This window comes from Carassius carassius, chromosome 49 (assembly GCF_963082965.1).
Source record: "Carassius carassius chromosome 49, fCarCar2.1, whole genome shotgun sequence".
In the NCBI taxonomy this organism is placed as follows: domain Eukaryota; kingdom Metazoa; phylum Chordata; class Actinopteri; order Cypriniformes; family Cyprinidae; genus Carassius; species Carassius carassius.
Window position 1 is genome coordinate 4,603,828 of NC_081803.1, and position 17,489 is coordinate 4,621,316.

At 36.6% G+C, this 17,489-nt stretch overlaps 1 protein-coding gene across 1 annotated transcript; it reads left to right on the forward strand.

Annotated features, from left to right (window-relative positions):
- The first annotated feature begins 1,235 nt into the window (after positions 1-1,235).
- On the forward strand, positions 1,236-15,008 carry LOC132132205 (ATP-dependent RNA helicase DHX29-like). The gene is made up of 27 exons (XM_059544518.1): positions 1,236-1,506; positions 1,677-1,750; positions 2,278-2,391; positions 2,499-2,628; positions 2,718-2,860; positions 2,979-3,119; positions 3,507-3,633; positions 3,742-3,897; positions 4,691-4,862; positions 4,945-5,065; positions 5,146-5,748; positions 6,799-6,942; positions 7,010-7,186; positions 7,345-7,485; positions 7,597-7,741; positions 7,905-8,025; positions 9,020-9,104; positions 9,229-9,317; positions 9,408-9,536; positions 10,079-10,169; positions 11,884-12,108; positions 12,251-12,387; positions 12,476-12,566; positions 13,877-14,194; positions 14,308-14,439; positions 14,625-14,721; positions 14,840-15,008. The coding sequence occupies exons 1-27, from the start codon at positions 1,371-1,373 to the stop codon at positions 14,893-14,895; spliced, it is 4,095 nt and encodes a 1,364-aa protein (XP_059400501.1). The 5' UTR covers positions 1,236-1,370; the 3' UTR covers positions 14,896-15,008.
- The last annotated feature ends 2,481 nt before the right edge of the window (positions 15,009-17,489 follow it).

Consider the following 17,489-nt stretch of genomic DNA (forward strand, 5'->3'; position numbering starts at 1 on the left):
ATTGAATGTTTGTGGCTTACCCTCCTTGTGAAGGGTGTCAATGATTTTCTTCTGGACAACTGTCAGATCAGCAGTCTTCCCCATGATTGTGTAGCCTAGTGAACCAAACTGAGAAACCATTTTGAAGGCTCAGGAAACCTTTGCAGGTGTTTTGAATTGATTAGCTGATTGGCATATGTGCTCAAATCACCATAATTAAAAGAACCAAAGACTTCAGTCTGTGTGCACTGAATTTATTTAATACACGAGTTTCACAATTTTAGTTGAATTACTGGAATAAAGGAACTTTTCCACTACATTCTATTTATTGAGAAATAAATAGTGAGGCAAGTTCGTTTATTACAACCTGCACACAAAAACCGCTGCATCTTAAAACAACAAAAAGAAACTGTCCAAGTCTGTGGAGGTCTGATGAGGTGTGATTGATTCCTGAGTTTCTGTGAGCGCGCGTCACTTGTGTTCAGTGCAGCCAGACAAATACTGCATCATCTGCAGATTAGTTCTGCGAAACAATCAAATATCCCGTTCGTTCACCTATCCTGTCTGAGCGGCTGGCTTTGGAGTGGCTTTTTTTGCTATAACCGGACTGTTCTTCATCAAACACGCTGAATAAATATTCTCCAAAGGCGCCCCCCATGTCTTCAAACAAACTCAAATCCCTCAGCGCACTGAGCGCAGCGGAAATTACGTGTGGCGCATCAAAAGTGGGCAAAGAACGACGGTAAAAGACAGACAAACAAAAGTAAAATAATCATAATAACAATAATACAAATATATATTTAAAAAATCAATAATTTATTTAAGGAAATTGACATTATTTGAGTTTGGAATTGAATTCATTTTATTGAAACATTTTTCAAGCGATTGGTTTTAATAAATATTTTTTTTTCTTATTACTGTTTTTATTTTATTTTTAGTAAACAAACTTTACGATTGTTGTTTATCGTTGTTATTTACGTTGTACATTTATTTTGTTTATAAAACGAATAGATGGGTTCAGTCATTCTTAATAAATTTAACAATTATTTTGTCTAAATAGTGTTTAAAGAAATCGTTCTAACAATCTATTGTTATTTCCAAAATAAATCCTAATCGACTTAAAAGGTCATTATATTTTCCCCATTTATATAAACATAGCATAACACTGTACTCATGCATGGAGTAAAAATCCGAAGTTTTCAGAAGTATCCTATCAACTTTTATTTTGAAGGACGCCTCAGTGGTTTCAGGCTTCACAGCCTCTAATAGAGCGCTCAGTCTTCTTCATTTCTCAGCATCAAACATTAACATTATACGTGTTGTTGTTCCTAGTGACGTGGATTATTGTGTGTATTGATCAGTAACAAAAACGTGAACTGACTGTTTTCGAAATGGGTGGGAAGAAGAAGAAGTCTGCAGCAGTTCTCAATGTTAATGCGACCAAAACAGCATCTGAATCCACCGGCAAGAACCAAACTCACAGACCAGACCACGAGAAACCAGCCTCGAAGGACAACAAACCCAGAGGTCAGACTGCTGCCAGTGTGTGCAAAGACACGTTATGTGATGAAATATGACAATATTCGAATACAATTTTTCTACTTATTTGATTACTATTATTCAGCAAGTGTTGCATATGTTTCACGTCTTGACAGTTGAGCTGCAACTGTATTTAATATTTTATATTTTTCTTTTAGCTCCTAAAACATACAGTCTTAACACAATTGCACAGACTGACTCTAGCGGTGTGTCTGATAAATCAATACTGAAGGTAAGTCTCACATTAAAGAGATCACATAGGATTCATTCTTCAAACACAGCTTTTAATTTATGTGGTTGTGTAACTTTCTGACAAATGAATGTACATAAATGCTCAAATGTACACTACCATTGAGAAAAACTTTGGATCAGTAAGAATTTTTAAAAATAAATTAATACTCTTACGTAGCAGGGACTCATTCAATTGATCAAATGTGACAATAAAGACATTTATAATATTGCAAAAGATTTATATTTGAAATAAATGCTGTTCTTTTGAACTTCGTTCATCAAAAACAATCTGAAAAATTCTGCTAAGTTTCCTGAACAGTGAATCATCATTTTAAATTAATATTTGAAAAATTATATTTCACAGTATTTCTGTTTTCACTGCATTTTTGATCAAATAAATGCAGCCTTGGTTGAGTAGAAGAAACTTACTGACCCCAAATCTGTGTAAACATCAACGTCTTTTATTGACAATATCCGTCTACACCTTGCCTTATTAAACTATTTTTTTATATATATATATGTTTGAAGGTTGTTATCCAACCAGAACTGGAGAAGAAGGTGATCAAGTTAATTAATGATTACAGACAAGAACATGCTGATAAAGGACCGATATCTGGCAGACTCACCTCCAAAAAGTTGCTGGTAAGTCTTTTCTGTTTCCTCTTTAATTGCAAAAAAACTAAATAATATACTATGTTTTTAATAATCTAAGATTATCTGAAGGCCATCTGTCATATATTGTTTGTCAGGATCTGTACACAGCTCTGCAGATGTTCCGGTTTAAGGCCGAGCACATCGAGGAGGCCATGAAGAGCAGTGTGCTGTACGGAGGAGACCTGACCTCAGCGCTCGACTGGCTCTGTCTGAATCTCAGAGATGGTAAAAGTTTCAGATTGCAGTCAGAAAATTTAAGTTCTGCTCCTCAAGCATAAACCCTGGTTTTGATTTTCGCTTTTCCGTAATTAAAGATGAGCTACCGGAAGGATTCAGCCAAAAGATGCAGGAAGAGAAACAGAAGACTCGCCCCAAGTTTCAGGCTCCTAAAGAGGACGAGAAACAAACGGTGGCCAAAAAAGAAGCATCTAAAGAGGACGAGAAACCAAAGGCAAAGGTGTGTTAAAGTGTCATGAGAATCTCATTTTCCTTAAAGGAATAGTTCACCCAAAAATGAAACTTCACTTAATCTTTTGAGTTTTAAAAATGTTCAAAAATGTTTTATTTAATGACAGACTTCTATAAAAGATGGTGGTGACAGTATGAAGGAGTGGATACTGCGCTACGCTGAACAGTCTGAAGATCAGAGCAGTGAGGAAGATGAAAACAAGGACTCACGTGTGTTTAACCCAGAGCTGGAGGAGGAGTTTGATCCTGTGAGTTTCACTAGTTCACGCTTACATATAATTAGCTGAGGTATGGTATGCGTATTTGGCGTGCTGTCCGGGGAAGGGCTCCGAGCTCGGGAATGGCCCGAACCTAGAGTACCCCCCCTTCCCCGTCTATTTATAAAGTGAACTCAAAGTGAGGAGATGGGGTGGAGGAGGGATGCTGATAAACCGTCAATGGATAGAGGGAAGTCAGCGATATTTATACTATGGGATTGATAACTTGATTATGGTCCACCTGTGTTGATTAGGCTAAGTATCTGACGCGCTCCTCCCGAATCTTATTAATAAAATTTCATTTCACTCAGTCTGGTCTCCACATTACGACACTGTTATATCAGCAGCTTCCTGTAAGTTCTCCTGCTCTTCCTGCAGAATGACAGATACCTGCGGCTGAGCGCTCAGCTGTATGATGCGAAGGAGATGGCTGCTGAATCTAAAGCCAAGAAAGACAAAGCAGGGCAGAGGACTGCACAAGACCGGATCAGAGTCATCCAGCAAGGTCTCAGTGCCTGCAGGGTTCTCTGCCTTTCAGGGTATCTGTTCACTGTAGAACTTGAGAAAATGTTGCCATGAATCTGTTCCTCAACAGTGTTTTTCTACATTACAGAAATGAAGCCTTTGGAGAGTCATCCGATGTTTAACTCTGCTATCAAAGTTAAAGACACTCCCAAAGAGCAGAAGAAGCCAATGACTCTCACTGATGGCAAAGACGAACTCAACTTCAGCCTCTTTGAGCAAGCAGACACACCGCCAGCAGAAAAAAGTAAGAGACTTCTTGTATAATTATTACAATGTATCATTTAAAAAAATTGTTTTATGATGTGATTTTTTATTTTATGATATTTATGGCATGTTTTTTGTTGTTGTTGTTGTTTTTTTAGTTTATGCTGTTTTATTTTTTTATTGTTTGTGACAAATATAACAACATAAAATAATGTATTGTTATTTTGCATGATTTTATTCTATTCATTTTTAATTTTATTGTATGTTTTTATTATTTTAATGTTTAACATTTTATATATTTTTTATTTTATGCTGATATTTTCAGTTTACTTTGTTTTATTTTGTCATCGTTTTTTAATAATGTTTTATACATAAACATTTTTCTTTTAAACTTTTTTTATGATGTTTTATGATTCTATTTTAATATTATTGTTTATGTAGGGTTTTATTTATTCATTTTATTTTGTTATTTTGTTTTGTTGTTATTTTTTGCAATTATTTGTATTCTGTTTTTTGTGCTGTTGTATTGTTTTATGATTTGTTATATTGTGATTTTTTTTTTTTACACCTTTTTAATGTACATTTATGTTATTTTATTATTGTACTACTTTGTTTAGTTTATTTGGGTAATTTTATGTTATATGTCATGATTTTGAATGTTTTTCATTAGTTTATTTTATGATATTTGTTTTGTTTTATATCATTAAATTTAATAATTGTTTTGTTTTGTGCTGAATGTAGAGTGTTGCCAGATATGAGTGTTTTTCTTTTTCTAATGTTTTGACAGTTATTGTTAACCGTGTTAATCTGATTTGTCATTGTTGATGCTCTAGCTGAGATAAAGGAGCAAGAGCCCAAAGACATTCGTAACTTTGACTACACATCAAAGAGCTGGACTGGCAAGTCGCCAAAACAGTTTCTGATTGATTGGTGCAGGAAGAACCTCCCGAAAAGCCCTCCACCATCCTTCCAGAAAGTTGCAGTTGGAAGATATTGGAAATGCAGGTATGTTGCATTAAAATTGCATTGATTCTGATTATACAGTGAATGCAGATTTGATTGTCTGATCATGTGTCATTGCTGTCAGAGTTCGTATCCAGAGGCCTAATGATGTTTTGGAGGTTTGTCCCACTATCCTGACTGAGGACGGCATGCAAGCCCAGCACTTAGGAGCCACACTTGCTCTTTATAACCTAGTCAAAGGACAGGTGAGTTTTTAAGAACTACATTCACATATCAGACAAATATTTCCTTGCTTTATGCATTTCATTCCTTTGATCTCCATTAGTCGGTGCATCAGCTTCTCCCGCTCCCCTACCGTGAGGTATGGCTTGAGTGGCGAGACAGCGAACAAAAAGAAGAAGAGCAAACCCGCTCCGCCATCAACAAACCACGCGACCAGTTCATCGCACACTTTCTCACCCGCCTCAAACAGCAGCAGTCCCTTCAGCCGCAGGCCGAGCAGCAGGAACGTCTTCAGGACGCCGAAGCGGAGGACTCCTGGGAGAACCTGGACATGCAGGAGGACCACGAGCCCCAGCGCGGAGGAGGCCTGGAGGCGGAGGAGACGTCCCGGAGGCTGTTTCTCAGACTGCGGAGCTCGGCTCTGGCTCGCAGGCTGCTGTCAGAGAGGGAGCAGCTGCCGGTCTTCCAGCACCATCAGCAGGTGCTGGAGGCGCTGCGGTGCCACCGTGTGCTGGTCATCGCTGGAGAGACGGGAAGCGGGAAGAGCACTCAGATTCCTCAGTTCATCCTGGAGGAGCTCCTGGCTAACGGGGAGGCCGCGCAGCCTTGCAATGTGGTGGTGACACAGCCCAGGAGGATTTCAGCCATGAGTCTGGCCAGCAGGGTGTCACAGGAGCTGGGGAGCGAGGACGGGCCGGGAGCCAAGGTTAGATCTCAGGAAGTTAACTTCTGAAACCGTTTATGGGGAAAACCCTCATCCTAATATGTGAGGTGGTATGAGATCGTAGTCAAACTTCTGGGCTGATTACCACAAAAGAGATTCACGAGGCTTACGCTAACACTCTTTTAGACTCAAAATTAAGTTTTAGATATTTTTCTCTCAAGTGAAAAGGAAAATAATCTATGAATTAATTTTTTTGGGGTAATAAATGTAAAGTTGAGTATTTATAATATATGTATTACTTTTTATTAAGTAATCATTTCATGAATGGGTCAGTGGCTGGCTACGCTTATTATTAATAATAATACTTTAGTTTGTGACAAATATAACAACATAATATATTGTTATTTTGCATGATTTTGTTTTATTTATTTTGAATTTAATTGTATGTTGTTCTTATTTTAATGTTTGACATTTTATATATTTTTTAATCTAATGCTGAAAATTGTGCCATGATTCTTTATTATTTGTAACATTATTATTATTGTTATTTATATAACATTTTAACAAAACTATTTAATTTTTTATCTAATTAAATCCTTTTTAAGTATTTGGATATATATATATATATATATATATATATATATATATATATATAAAATAAAAAATAATTATATCTGAACTAATTATGTCCACCAAATTTAAATCATGATGTGTAGTGTGACGACTCCAAAAATAAAATGAAGGGGGAAACATTATATGGCATTTATACAGAATTTTATAATAAATTATATCATAGACTATCAAGGTCAGATAGAATCTAAAAATCTGGTGCGACCCTCCAAAAACATAATGACATTTATGAATTAATAATGAATGATATTTGGGAACATAAAATTTAGAGTGTAAGTAAAAAAAGAAAAGAAAAATATTACTTTAGTTAAATTTATATTTTTCTTTTAGTTTTTTCACAACCATTTCTAAGAACTTGAAGAATGTGCAAAATAAGTCAAAAGAACTGCAGTAGAAGTGTCATAATGGTAGTTGAAGGCAGAGACACCATAGTAATAATATCATGCAATATTTGTATTCCAGAGTTCACTGTGTGGATACCAAATCCGAATGGAGAACCGCTCCGGGGACGCCACACGACTGCTGTACTGCACCACAGGAGTCCTGCTGCGCAAACTACAGCAGGACCGGCTCCTCAGCTCCCTCACACACATCATCGTGGACGAGGTCAGTATACCTACAGGGCACACTTAACCCTGGACCGTTTAACCCCAAAATCGTCTCAATATTGTAGGTTCATGAGCGGAGCGTCCAGTCAGACTTCCTCCTCACCATACTAAAAGAAGTGGTCCATAAGCGCTCGGATCTGCGTTTGATCTTGATGAGCGCTACAGTGGACTCTCAGAAGTTTGCCAACTACTTCAACCGCTGTCCTGTGGTCACCATACCTGGCAGAGCCTTCCCTGTGGAGGCAAGATTATACCTTAACATATACTAACATACTCTAACTAAATGGATACTAACATTAGTATTTTCATTTTTTGATATTTGTATATGCATCATTTGTTAAAAATGATTTTATTTTATGTAATGCAAGTAAGCAGTAATAATGACACGCTGTGGTGGCAGGTGTTTCACCTGGAGGATATCGTGGAGGAGACGGGTTACGTTCTGGAGCAGGACTCGGAGTACAGTCAGAAGTTTGTGGAGGAGGAAGAGGAGGTCAGCATCAACATCACACAGAAAGGAGGACAGACTGTTCAGCACCAGGTTAGGACGGAAATCCAGAAGAATCTGTCTGTATCAGCGTAAGGCTGTCCTGTGGCGGTTCACTGCAGGCGTGTGTTGTTTTGTAAGTGTTTTTTATTTTACTGTGTTCAGGAGCTGATCGTGAGGGACTCTGGCCCAGGCTGGGATCTGAGCCCTGAGCTGGATCACTTCAGCAAGCGGACGAGACACGTCCTGCAGTATATGAACCCCAATAAGATCAATATGGATCTGATATTAGACCTACTGGAATACCTGGGTAATATAAGACACATACTGTACTGTAAACACTATAGAACTAAAGTGACTGAATATGTCGCTCATTAGGATTTATACTGTATTATTAGCTAATGCAAACACTACTTATGATTTCCTCAAAGAAATCAACTTGTAAATGAAGTATCTCTGGTTCTTCTTCTCAGATAAATCGCCTCAGTTTCGTGATGTGGACGGTGCGGTTCTGATCTTCCTCCCAGGCCTGGCTCATATTCAGCAGCTGTATGATCTGCTAACCACCGACAAGAGGTTCAGCTCAAAGGACCGGTAACTCCAGCCTAAATATACTTGAAAGAAATAGTTCACCCAAAAAAGAAAATGTATTCTCAGGACATACAAGATGTACTGTAGTTGAGTTTGTTTCTTCATCAGAACAGATTTGGGAAATGTGGCATTACATCACCTGTTCACCAATGGATCCTCTGCAGGGAATGGGTGCCGTCAGAATGAGAGTCCAAACAGCTGATAAAAACATCACAATAATCCAGAAGTAAACCACGACTCAGTCCATCAGTGAACGTCTTGTGTAATGAAAAGCTGCATGTTTGTACGAAACAAATCCATCAAGACGTTTTAACTTCAAGCTGCTTCCTCTGGCTAAAATATGATTCCTCACTGAAGCTTTCTCTAGTGAAAAGGTCGTCTGATCTGAATCAGGAGAGAAATCTGAACAGATCAAGCACCTTTTACATTATAAAACAGTCCAAAACTGTTCTGAACAAATATGTGTGTGGATTTTGATGTAAGAGAGTTTAAACCGCATTTAAAATCATATTTTTTTTATTGTGAGCATTCATGAGTGCAGTGTCTTTTTTTGCCTCATTGATAAAAACTGAGGTTTTATTTATGTTTGTGTGCTGTTATGATATAAAATATAAAAATGGATTCTATTATTATTCTGCGTTGTCTCAAGTACAGCACTGTGGTCAACATTTGTTGTATTATAAATAAAGTGAACATTGAACATTAGGACTCTCATTCTGACGGCACCCATTCACTGCAGTGAATTCGCTGGTGAGCAAGTGATGTAAAGCCACATTTCTCCTCATCTATTTTTGGATGGCCTGAAAGTGGGAAATGTTTCACTTTTCAATACTTTCATTCATTTTCAAGTTGACAAGAACAAAACATTCTGAGGGACAGAAATACTGTCCATTCAACCTGAGTGTCGTTGATTTTCTGGCAAAACTCATTTTTGTCTAATTGATATGGCATAAAGCTTTTAATATTTGTTTATTTATACTGTGTTTGTTTGCTCTAGATACAAGCTGGTTCCCCTCCACTCCACACTGTCATCTCAGGACCAGTCTTCTGCTTTCACAGTGCCCCCTCCTGGAGTCAGAAAGGTACTGCACTATATCACTGTTAATGGGGCTTCATTAAGAACAGCATACTACTGTACATACGATTACTATTTCTGCAGTATGTAATATGTATATATCACTCTCACAAATTGATATTCTCTTGAAGATTGTTCTGTCCACAAACATCGCTGAGACTGGCGTCACCATTCCTGACGTGGTCTTTGTCATCGACACAGGAAAAACTAAAGAGAATCGGTGAGCCAGGCCAGATCATGTCTGAAATCTAATCTGTCTATGATCTGATGGTTTTGAATGTTAGCGCTGATCTTCAGTTTCTGGTTTCAGGTATCATGAAAGCAGTCAGATGAGCTCTCTGGTGGAGACGTTTGTGAGTAAAGCCAGCGCTCTGCAGAGGCAGGGGAGGGCAGGACGTGTCCGAGGGGGCTTCTGTTTCCGCCTTTACCCCAAATTCAGGTACAACGCCACTGAGGTGCACACAGAGTAGCACGCTTCCATTTGGTGGTCAACAAAGATATTTTAGGGAGGAGATTTAATAAGAGTACATTTTGATCACTATATAGTTATTTGGTAACAATTTACAATATGTTTTTACTTGTCATTAGTTAACTACGTTGGTTTCAACTTAAAAAAAGAATGTCTGAACTAACGGTGGAAAATATTTCTGAACCATTTTAGTCCTAGTTTGACAATTTTAACATTTATTAATACATTATTAAAACCAAAAATTGTAAATTGCATGTATCTTTTAATATTATATTATGGATCTGAATTAACATGAACTAGCAAAGAACAGCTGCAATTTCAACATTTAACAAAGATTAATAAAGAAATACTGTTACAAATGTATTGCTTTTTTATGTGTCCTTAGGGTTAAATGTTAAAAGTATTTAGAGTGCAAAAATTGATAGACTTCTAAATTCTGATTTATACATGTATTTTATAAATGTACAGTGTATATACGGTCATGCCGCATATGTCTGTTTTTCCCACACCAGATTTCAGAGCTTCATTGATTACTCCATTCCTGAGATTCTCCGAGTGCCTTTGGAGGAGCTTTGTCTTCATATTATGTTAAGTACCAACTTTGTCTTTTGAAACTACTTCACTGTTAAAGTTTGTGGTCGCTAAGATTTTGTTTTACTGTTTTTACAAGAGATCTCAAACTTTGCTCTGCTAAAACTACCCTGCAGAAAGACTCGTGTGCGCTTTGACGTAGATCGAATGCTTATCTTGTATTTAAAGCGGCCGCAGAGCAAACAAGCTTGTTGATCTTGTGCAGACTAACCACAATGAGGGTAATGTTATAAGTTAACCTCATTAAATATTGTTGTGGGCGAAGTATTAAGATCCTTTACCTAATAATGTATAAAGCACTGTAGAAATACTCTGATGCAAGTAAAAGTCCTGCATTGAAAATGTTACTCAAGTAAATATAATCAAGTATAAACATTACTTAATGTACGTATAATCAAGGAAATTTGTTTAAAAGTAAACTGGGACTACTCTACTATTATTTATTGTATCATTAGATTATTATTCCTATAACGTTACTGCACATCAGCAACTCACCAGGAACATGAACAATCTCAGACACCTTGGTCCACGTATCATTATTTAATTTTTTATGTCCCTGTACGCAAACAGGGACACAGAATAGATTATTGCAAACCCACCACAGCAATAATCAACTTTGTGCTTGGGAACTAATGTGGTCGGAGCTGCACTCTCTGGAATCGTCTCAAGCGGTGGACTTCTACGCTCCGATTGGTTGCCGCTGAACTGCGTCATAGCTCATTACCATAAAGTTGCCCTGATTTCAACTCTCCTCGGCGCTCTCAATGCACAGCTAGACACACCAAGGCTGTATTTATTTGATCAGAAACCGTTAAAAGCAGTAATATTGTGAAATACTATCACATTATAAAATAACTGTTTTCTATGAGAGTATATTTTTAAATGTAATTTATTCCTGTGATTTAGAGATGTAATGATTAACTAAAGCCAGTTGAAAATCGATTCAAATATGTGACGATTCAAATCGGATGAGATGCTAAACAAATTGTGTTTCAAATAGAGGTAGGAGTTTATATGAATGTATGTCTGAAGGAAACTTACTGTCTTTAGAAAAGTTTAGATGGTATTTTTTTCCTTTCAACTTGCCTCTGTATAATTCACATTAAAGTTCATCAGTGCAATGCTGTTTGTTAACAGCGGAAACCAAGGAAATGCTTTAAGCTCCACCTGCTGGCAGAGAGTGAATCTGCGTTTTATTCAGCTCTTCTGATGTTTGTTTCATTCAGAAGTCAAATAATTCTGTTTTTGCTTCAAATTTTAAAACTATACAATCTAATTTAGATTTAAAAACTGCTCATGTTGCATGCATGCAGCATCTTTGTCTGGATTATGATTAAAATGCAGTGGTTGCCTCTCATTTTAAATGGAAAGAGCACCAACAAAGCCTTATTTTGTTTATACGAAGAGGTTTCTTTTATTTGTGTTACTTATTTACTTGATTTGGGGCTTGTTTTAAACATTTATATTACATTTATATAAAAATGTTGTCGTTTAGCAGACACTTTTATCCAAAGCGACTTACAAATGAGGACAATAGAAGCGATCTTGTAAATAGGATTCACTTGAAAAAGAAATCTTTTTAACATTATTAAAGCATTTTAATAAATGTAACACATTTAAAAAAGTCTGACACAAAACTTTTGAATGATAGTTTTAGTGTACATAAAGCGTATTTTTTCCACTGGTATCAAGCTGACTTCTGTCACCTCTCTCTGTGTGTGAACAGAAGTGTGAATATGGTTCTCCAGAAGATTTCCTGTGTCGAGCTCTCGATCCGCCTCAGCAGCAGGCCGTGTGTAATGCTGTCAGTCTGCTGAGGAAGATCGGCGCCTGTCAGCAAGATAGCTACGCCCTCACACCACTCGGCCATCACTTGGCCGCCCTTCCCGTCAACGTCAAGATTGGCAAAATGCTCATCTTTGGCGCCATCTTTGGCTGCCTGGAACCCATTGTAAGCGTTTTTTTGCTAAATTTCTGTCATCATTTCTCACCCTCGTGTCATTCCAAGCATACTGACTTTCTTTCTTCTGTGTAATATTGTTGAAGGATGTACTAAACAACAGCTAATCTTAGTTTGTTTTGTTTATATCCAGGCCACCATCGCAGCGGCCATGTCTGAGAAGTCCCCCTTTGTGACTCCTATGAACAGGAAGGAGGAGGCCAATCTGGCTAAATCTGCTCTAGCAGTTGCCAGCTCAGATCACATGACCATCTACAATGCTTACCTCGGGTAATCACACATGTTCATCAGAACAGCACTGCACGGCTGTATGTGTAGAAAGGAAGTGAAATCATTGTAATGAAGTTTCTGTTCACAGGTGGAAGAGGTCTCGGAGCGAGGGAAGGCGTGCTGAGATGACTTTCTGCCGGAGACACTTCCTGAACTGCACCGCTCTCATGACCATCGAGGTGACATCACAGATCCTAACACACTTACTGATTCATTAACAGTCATGATGATTCATTGATGAATGTACTGCATGTGGGCAAATAGGAGTTTTTAAAATTTTTATTTTAAGGGGTGGGGATAAATTGAAGAGAATAAAAGGAGAAAGCATTAAAAAAAATGTTTGTTTAAAGTGACGTTTTAAAAATGTATTCTTGTTGGTTTCATACATATTTTAAATACTGTTATATCATCAACACAGATTTTAGATTCATGTCTCTAAAATGTCATGTGGGGTAACTATCCAGAGTTATTGCAGTATAATTTATATACTTAAGATTTGTTACATGTTTCTGTAATTTTCGTAATCACTTTTTTTTTCTATCTTCAATTTATTTTCAATTTATTTTGTTTAGTTCAGTAATTTGGTACTTAAACGTATTTAGTTGCATTTTCAGTTTTCTAATATTTAGATTTTATTTTATATTTCTTTCACTTAGCTAAAACTTTTTTTTGTTATTTTGGAAAAGGTTTTTGAACCATATTTGTCCAGGTAAAAAGTGTTTTTAAAATAAGCGGATCTAACAGTTTTTTAATAATTAATATGATCAATAATTAATAATCAATTAATGTAGTCTTTGTTGTTTGTTGAGTCTTTTATCAGCAAAAAAATGGATCAGTGTCTCTTAAAATGTCGTGTAACCATAGTGTTATTATAGTATATTTATATACTTTTTAAGAATTTGTATATATTACAATTATAAAGTATATATATATATATATATGTGTGTGTGTGTGTGTGTCAGTCTTTTTCATTTTAATTAGTTTTTTTGGTCATTTTATACATGCTTCTGTCATTTTTAAATAGTTTTTTTAATAGATATTTCTATATTGCTTTATTTTGATTTCACTTTTTGTTTTAATACTTGAGTTAAATTTAGCATTTGATCTTAACTATATTTTTACATTTCTAATCTTGATCTATTATTTCTATTTTTCATTTCACAGCCTTATTGCAATTCCGGAAAACATTTTGTATTATTTTTAGATTTAGTTTATCCATCAAGTGAAAAGTTTAGAATACACATTTTTTAAATATCCTATTTCCTATTTTTTGTGGTGTTTTTCCTGTTGCAGTCATTGTTGGAGAACAGTTTTCAAATGCTAATAATACTAAAACACAGATACACTTTTTTTAATATCAAAATGACTGAATTCATTAATTAAAGTGTGTTCAAGTAAATGTAGGAATTTTGAATGCATTTTAGAATAGGCAGTACATCAAACCGACTCATTACCATGTGGTGTTTAACAAGGTATGTAATCTCCTCAGGATGTGAAGCAGGAGCTCATCAGGATGGTGGAGCAGGCTGGTTTCGTTTCCTCCAAGCCCAGCCGAACCCCTCGCTCTCGGCCCGGTGCTGAACCCAAAGCCCTCGGTTTGCTCTCGCCTCAGGACCTCTCTGTCCTCAAAGCCGTGTTGACTGCGGGTCTGTATGACAGCGTGGGCCGGATCCTCTGCACCCCCTCTCTGGACGTTCAGGAGCGGGTGGTGTGTGTGGCTGAGACGGCTCAGGGAAAGGCCCACGTTCACCCCTCCTCAGTCAACCACTTCCTACAGACCCACGGTTGGCTGCTCTTCCAGGAAAAGGTGTGTTGGACTCGCTTTAATACATTACTGTGACCTTTCATGACACTTTCTGAAAGAAGTCTCTTATTACCCTAATCATTCATACTAGCACTGTTTCCTCTTCTTGCCTGCAGGTGAAGTACACGAAGGTGTTTCTAAGAGACACTACGTTGATCTCTCCTTTATCAATGCTGCTGTTTGGAGGTGATATTGACGTGCAGCACAAGGAGAGACTCATCTCTCTGGATGGATGGATCAGTTTCCAGGTGAGGAGAAGCTTTTCACAATGCACGTCTTGTTCCTCGTTGGTTATCCATGCATGGTTGGTTGCCTTATTTGCATTGATCGCTTCATTGGCGAGAGCACTGGTGCATCATAAAATGGTTGTCAAACTGTAAGATAACTCAACTAACAGTAAGATAACAGTTAACACTGTTTCATTTCCCATCAGGCCCCAGTCAGAATTGGCGTGATCTTCAAACACCTTCGCAAACTGATCGACTCCCTCCTGGAGAGGAAACTGGCCAACCCCAAAATGAATTTGGAAGGTAACTTATTGTTGAATAAACCTTTATTATATTTCAGCATTATATATTTGTAGACTAATGGTGCCGTTTTTCTGCTGTGAACACACATGATGCCTTTTTTCTTTTTTATCCCTTTCAGATGAGAAAACCATACAAATGATCACAGAAATGATCAAGTCAGAAAACATGCTGTGAGGAAGTGCTCAATCATGAATTACTGAAATGCTGACAAACCTCACTGAGGCCTGAAAATGTCAAATATCATGCCAGAGCAAAATTAAAATTATTTTATGACCAAAAAAAAAAAAGTTTGTGGTATTTGTTAAATCAATAACTACATTAGTGTACTTCCTGACAAGGAAGTTTCCAGCAGGGAAAGATCTTCAACCACAAAGGGACTAGTACTTCACCACTAGGCTAGACTAGACTAGACTAAACTAGACTAGAATAAGCATCATTTTGTGCCGTTATTGTTAAATAAAACTGAATCTACAAAAATATGTTTTGGTAATTGAAATAAAGCCTCTAAAATAAATATAATTATTAACATTTAGATAATGAAATAAACATTTGATGAAAAAAATAAAAAAATGTTGCCTTGGTAATTTAATACAACTATATATATTTTTAGTAAACCTCTGTACAGTTATATTTAGTTAGTAAACTAAACTAAATATTTGTTTAATAATTATGTCTGAAGTACTAAAAAGTTAAGTGAAATTTTAAAGCTAAATAAAATATTTTAAACTAACCAAAACTTATTTAAATGAAAATGGAATGAAATTTTAAATATATAAGCCAACTTGAAGTGTTATTAAATACTATAGCATACTAATAATAATAAAATAACTCTGGTCCTCAACTCGAATCAACATTTTGTTTATTTGGTAAGAAGATGCATGAGATAATTTTAGCAAAAATAAATACATAAATGCAACTACAAAACCTTCTTACCACCCTGGTGGTGTTTGGCTGTATATTGTTTGTTGAATGGAATAGAATAGAAAGACTAGGTGGAAACTGTTGACAAGCCGAGACCATCTCGGGAGGTGGTCTGAGTACGGTCAGCTAAAAGAGTGCAAATCGGCCCGGGCTCACTTGATTTTTAACATTCACGAATTCCAGTGTAGTTTGGTCGTCAGAGGTCTCTGTACAGATCAGCTGTTCATAGTGGCTACTGCTTCTGCCAGATCTCTACTAATTATTTGTTCACAACATACCCTCGTTTATTTTCATTTCAACGGTTCGCTTCTGAGGGGTCCGAGATCATTTGGAGTCTTCACATATGGGCCAAAAATGATAACCCTGAAAAGGACCAAGTGTGAAAACACTCTTCTTCACAGGAGAGTATCAATCCACGGACACATGAAGACCACACAGATCTGGATCTCTCTCTAGATCTGAACAGACAGAAACGGTTCATTTCTGTGACAAATTTAAAGGTCATTGACTGACCGCAGACTTGCTGGGCCAAGTTTCCAAGGTTTATCCAAACGTTTGACCAAAAAATGGAAGAAAGAAAGTCACACATAATACCAAAGTTCGACTGAAGGTTCTTCAAGGCCATGATTCAGTATTTATTCCAAGATATGTGATAAATGAACATAGATTTCCTTTCATTGATGTCAAAAACAGCCCTAGCCCAAGAATCAGCCAAATACCCCACTTAAGAGCTCATCGTCTTCAGATAGACAACTACATCTATTTTACTCCTTGGAATTGCCAATGAAACATTTGAAACTGAAACTGCTTGGCTTTTCTAAAAAAAAAAAAAAAAGCTTCTTAGAAGTTAGTCAGTTTTTTTTTTCTTTTTCAGTGGGAAACTACAGTCAACATATGCTCAGTTTCTCAACAAAGCCCAAATAAATCTACAGAGCTGCACACACTAAAGTAACGTAATATATTTTAAAAAGCCAAATGTTTGTAAAACAAAAAAGAAAATTTCTTTTACATTTGACTTTGTTTTTATTTTTAAACGTAATAAAACAGACGATTTTTCAGAGGCAGACTGGAATTAAATAGCTTCTTTCCAAGTTTCGCCCACAGATGTAACCCGTGGGAATAAAACATTTTCAAGAACTAGATGAAAAAAACATTCACACACTGCAGCTGCTGATTTCCACATGAAAAACATTCTATGTGACAAATGTTGACCACTTCTCTTTTTGCTGCGTTATATTGCTTCGTGACTCAGAAATGATTATTTTGTCTTCCCAAGTGCTGTTCAGAACACAGTTTGTCAATGCATCCCTATATTTGAAATTCAAATAACGGAGCAATCTATTCAGATTCTGCTGCATGTGGTCCAATACATTGTTTCTTATGGAAATGCATGAGCGTGATAATGATTCTTCACTTGTTCAGGCATGCAAACTGAACGACTGTGAATGAGCTCATTCTGTGCATGATGTTTAGAGGGCACATGTTTGACTAGATCCCCATGTGAATCACATTCTCTCTGATGCTCACATACTTGACTAAATCTATTAGTGAGTAATAATCATGTCTCTCTCAAGAGAAAGCTAGAGGAAATATCTGCCCTTAAGGAGATAAATGACCAGCTGAGATTTTATTTTATTTTTTTAGAAAATACATCAGAATTCCATATATCCACATCTCACAATTCGGAGTTTATATCTGAGAAAAATAAATATACCTTTTTTTTTTATTAATCTTAAAAACAGGCTTCCATATGTTACCGTGATTATGATGGGAAAAAATCCTGGCCTTGAAATCCCAACATAAATTCAGCACAAAATCAAAATTGAATTAAAAAATTTAAAAAAGTA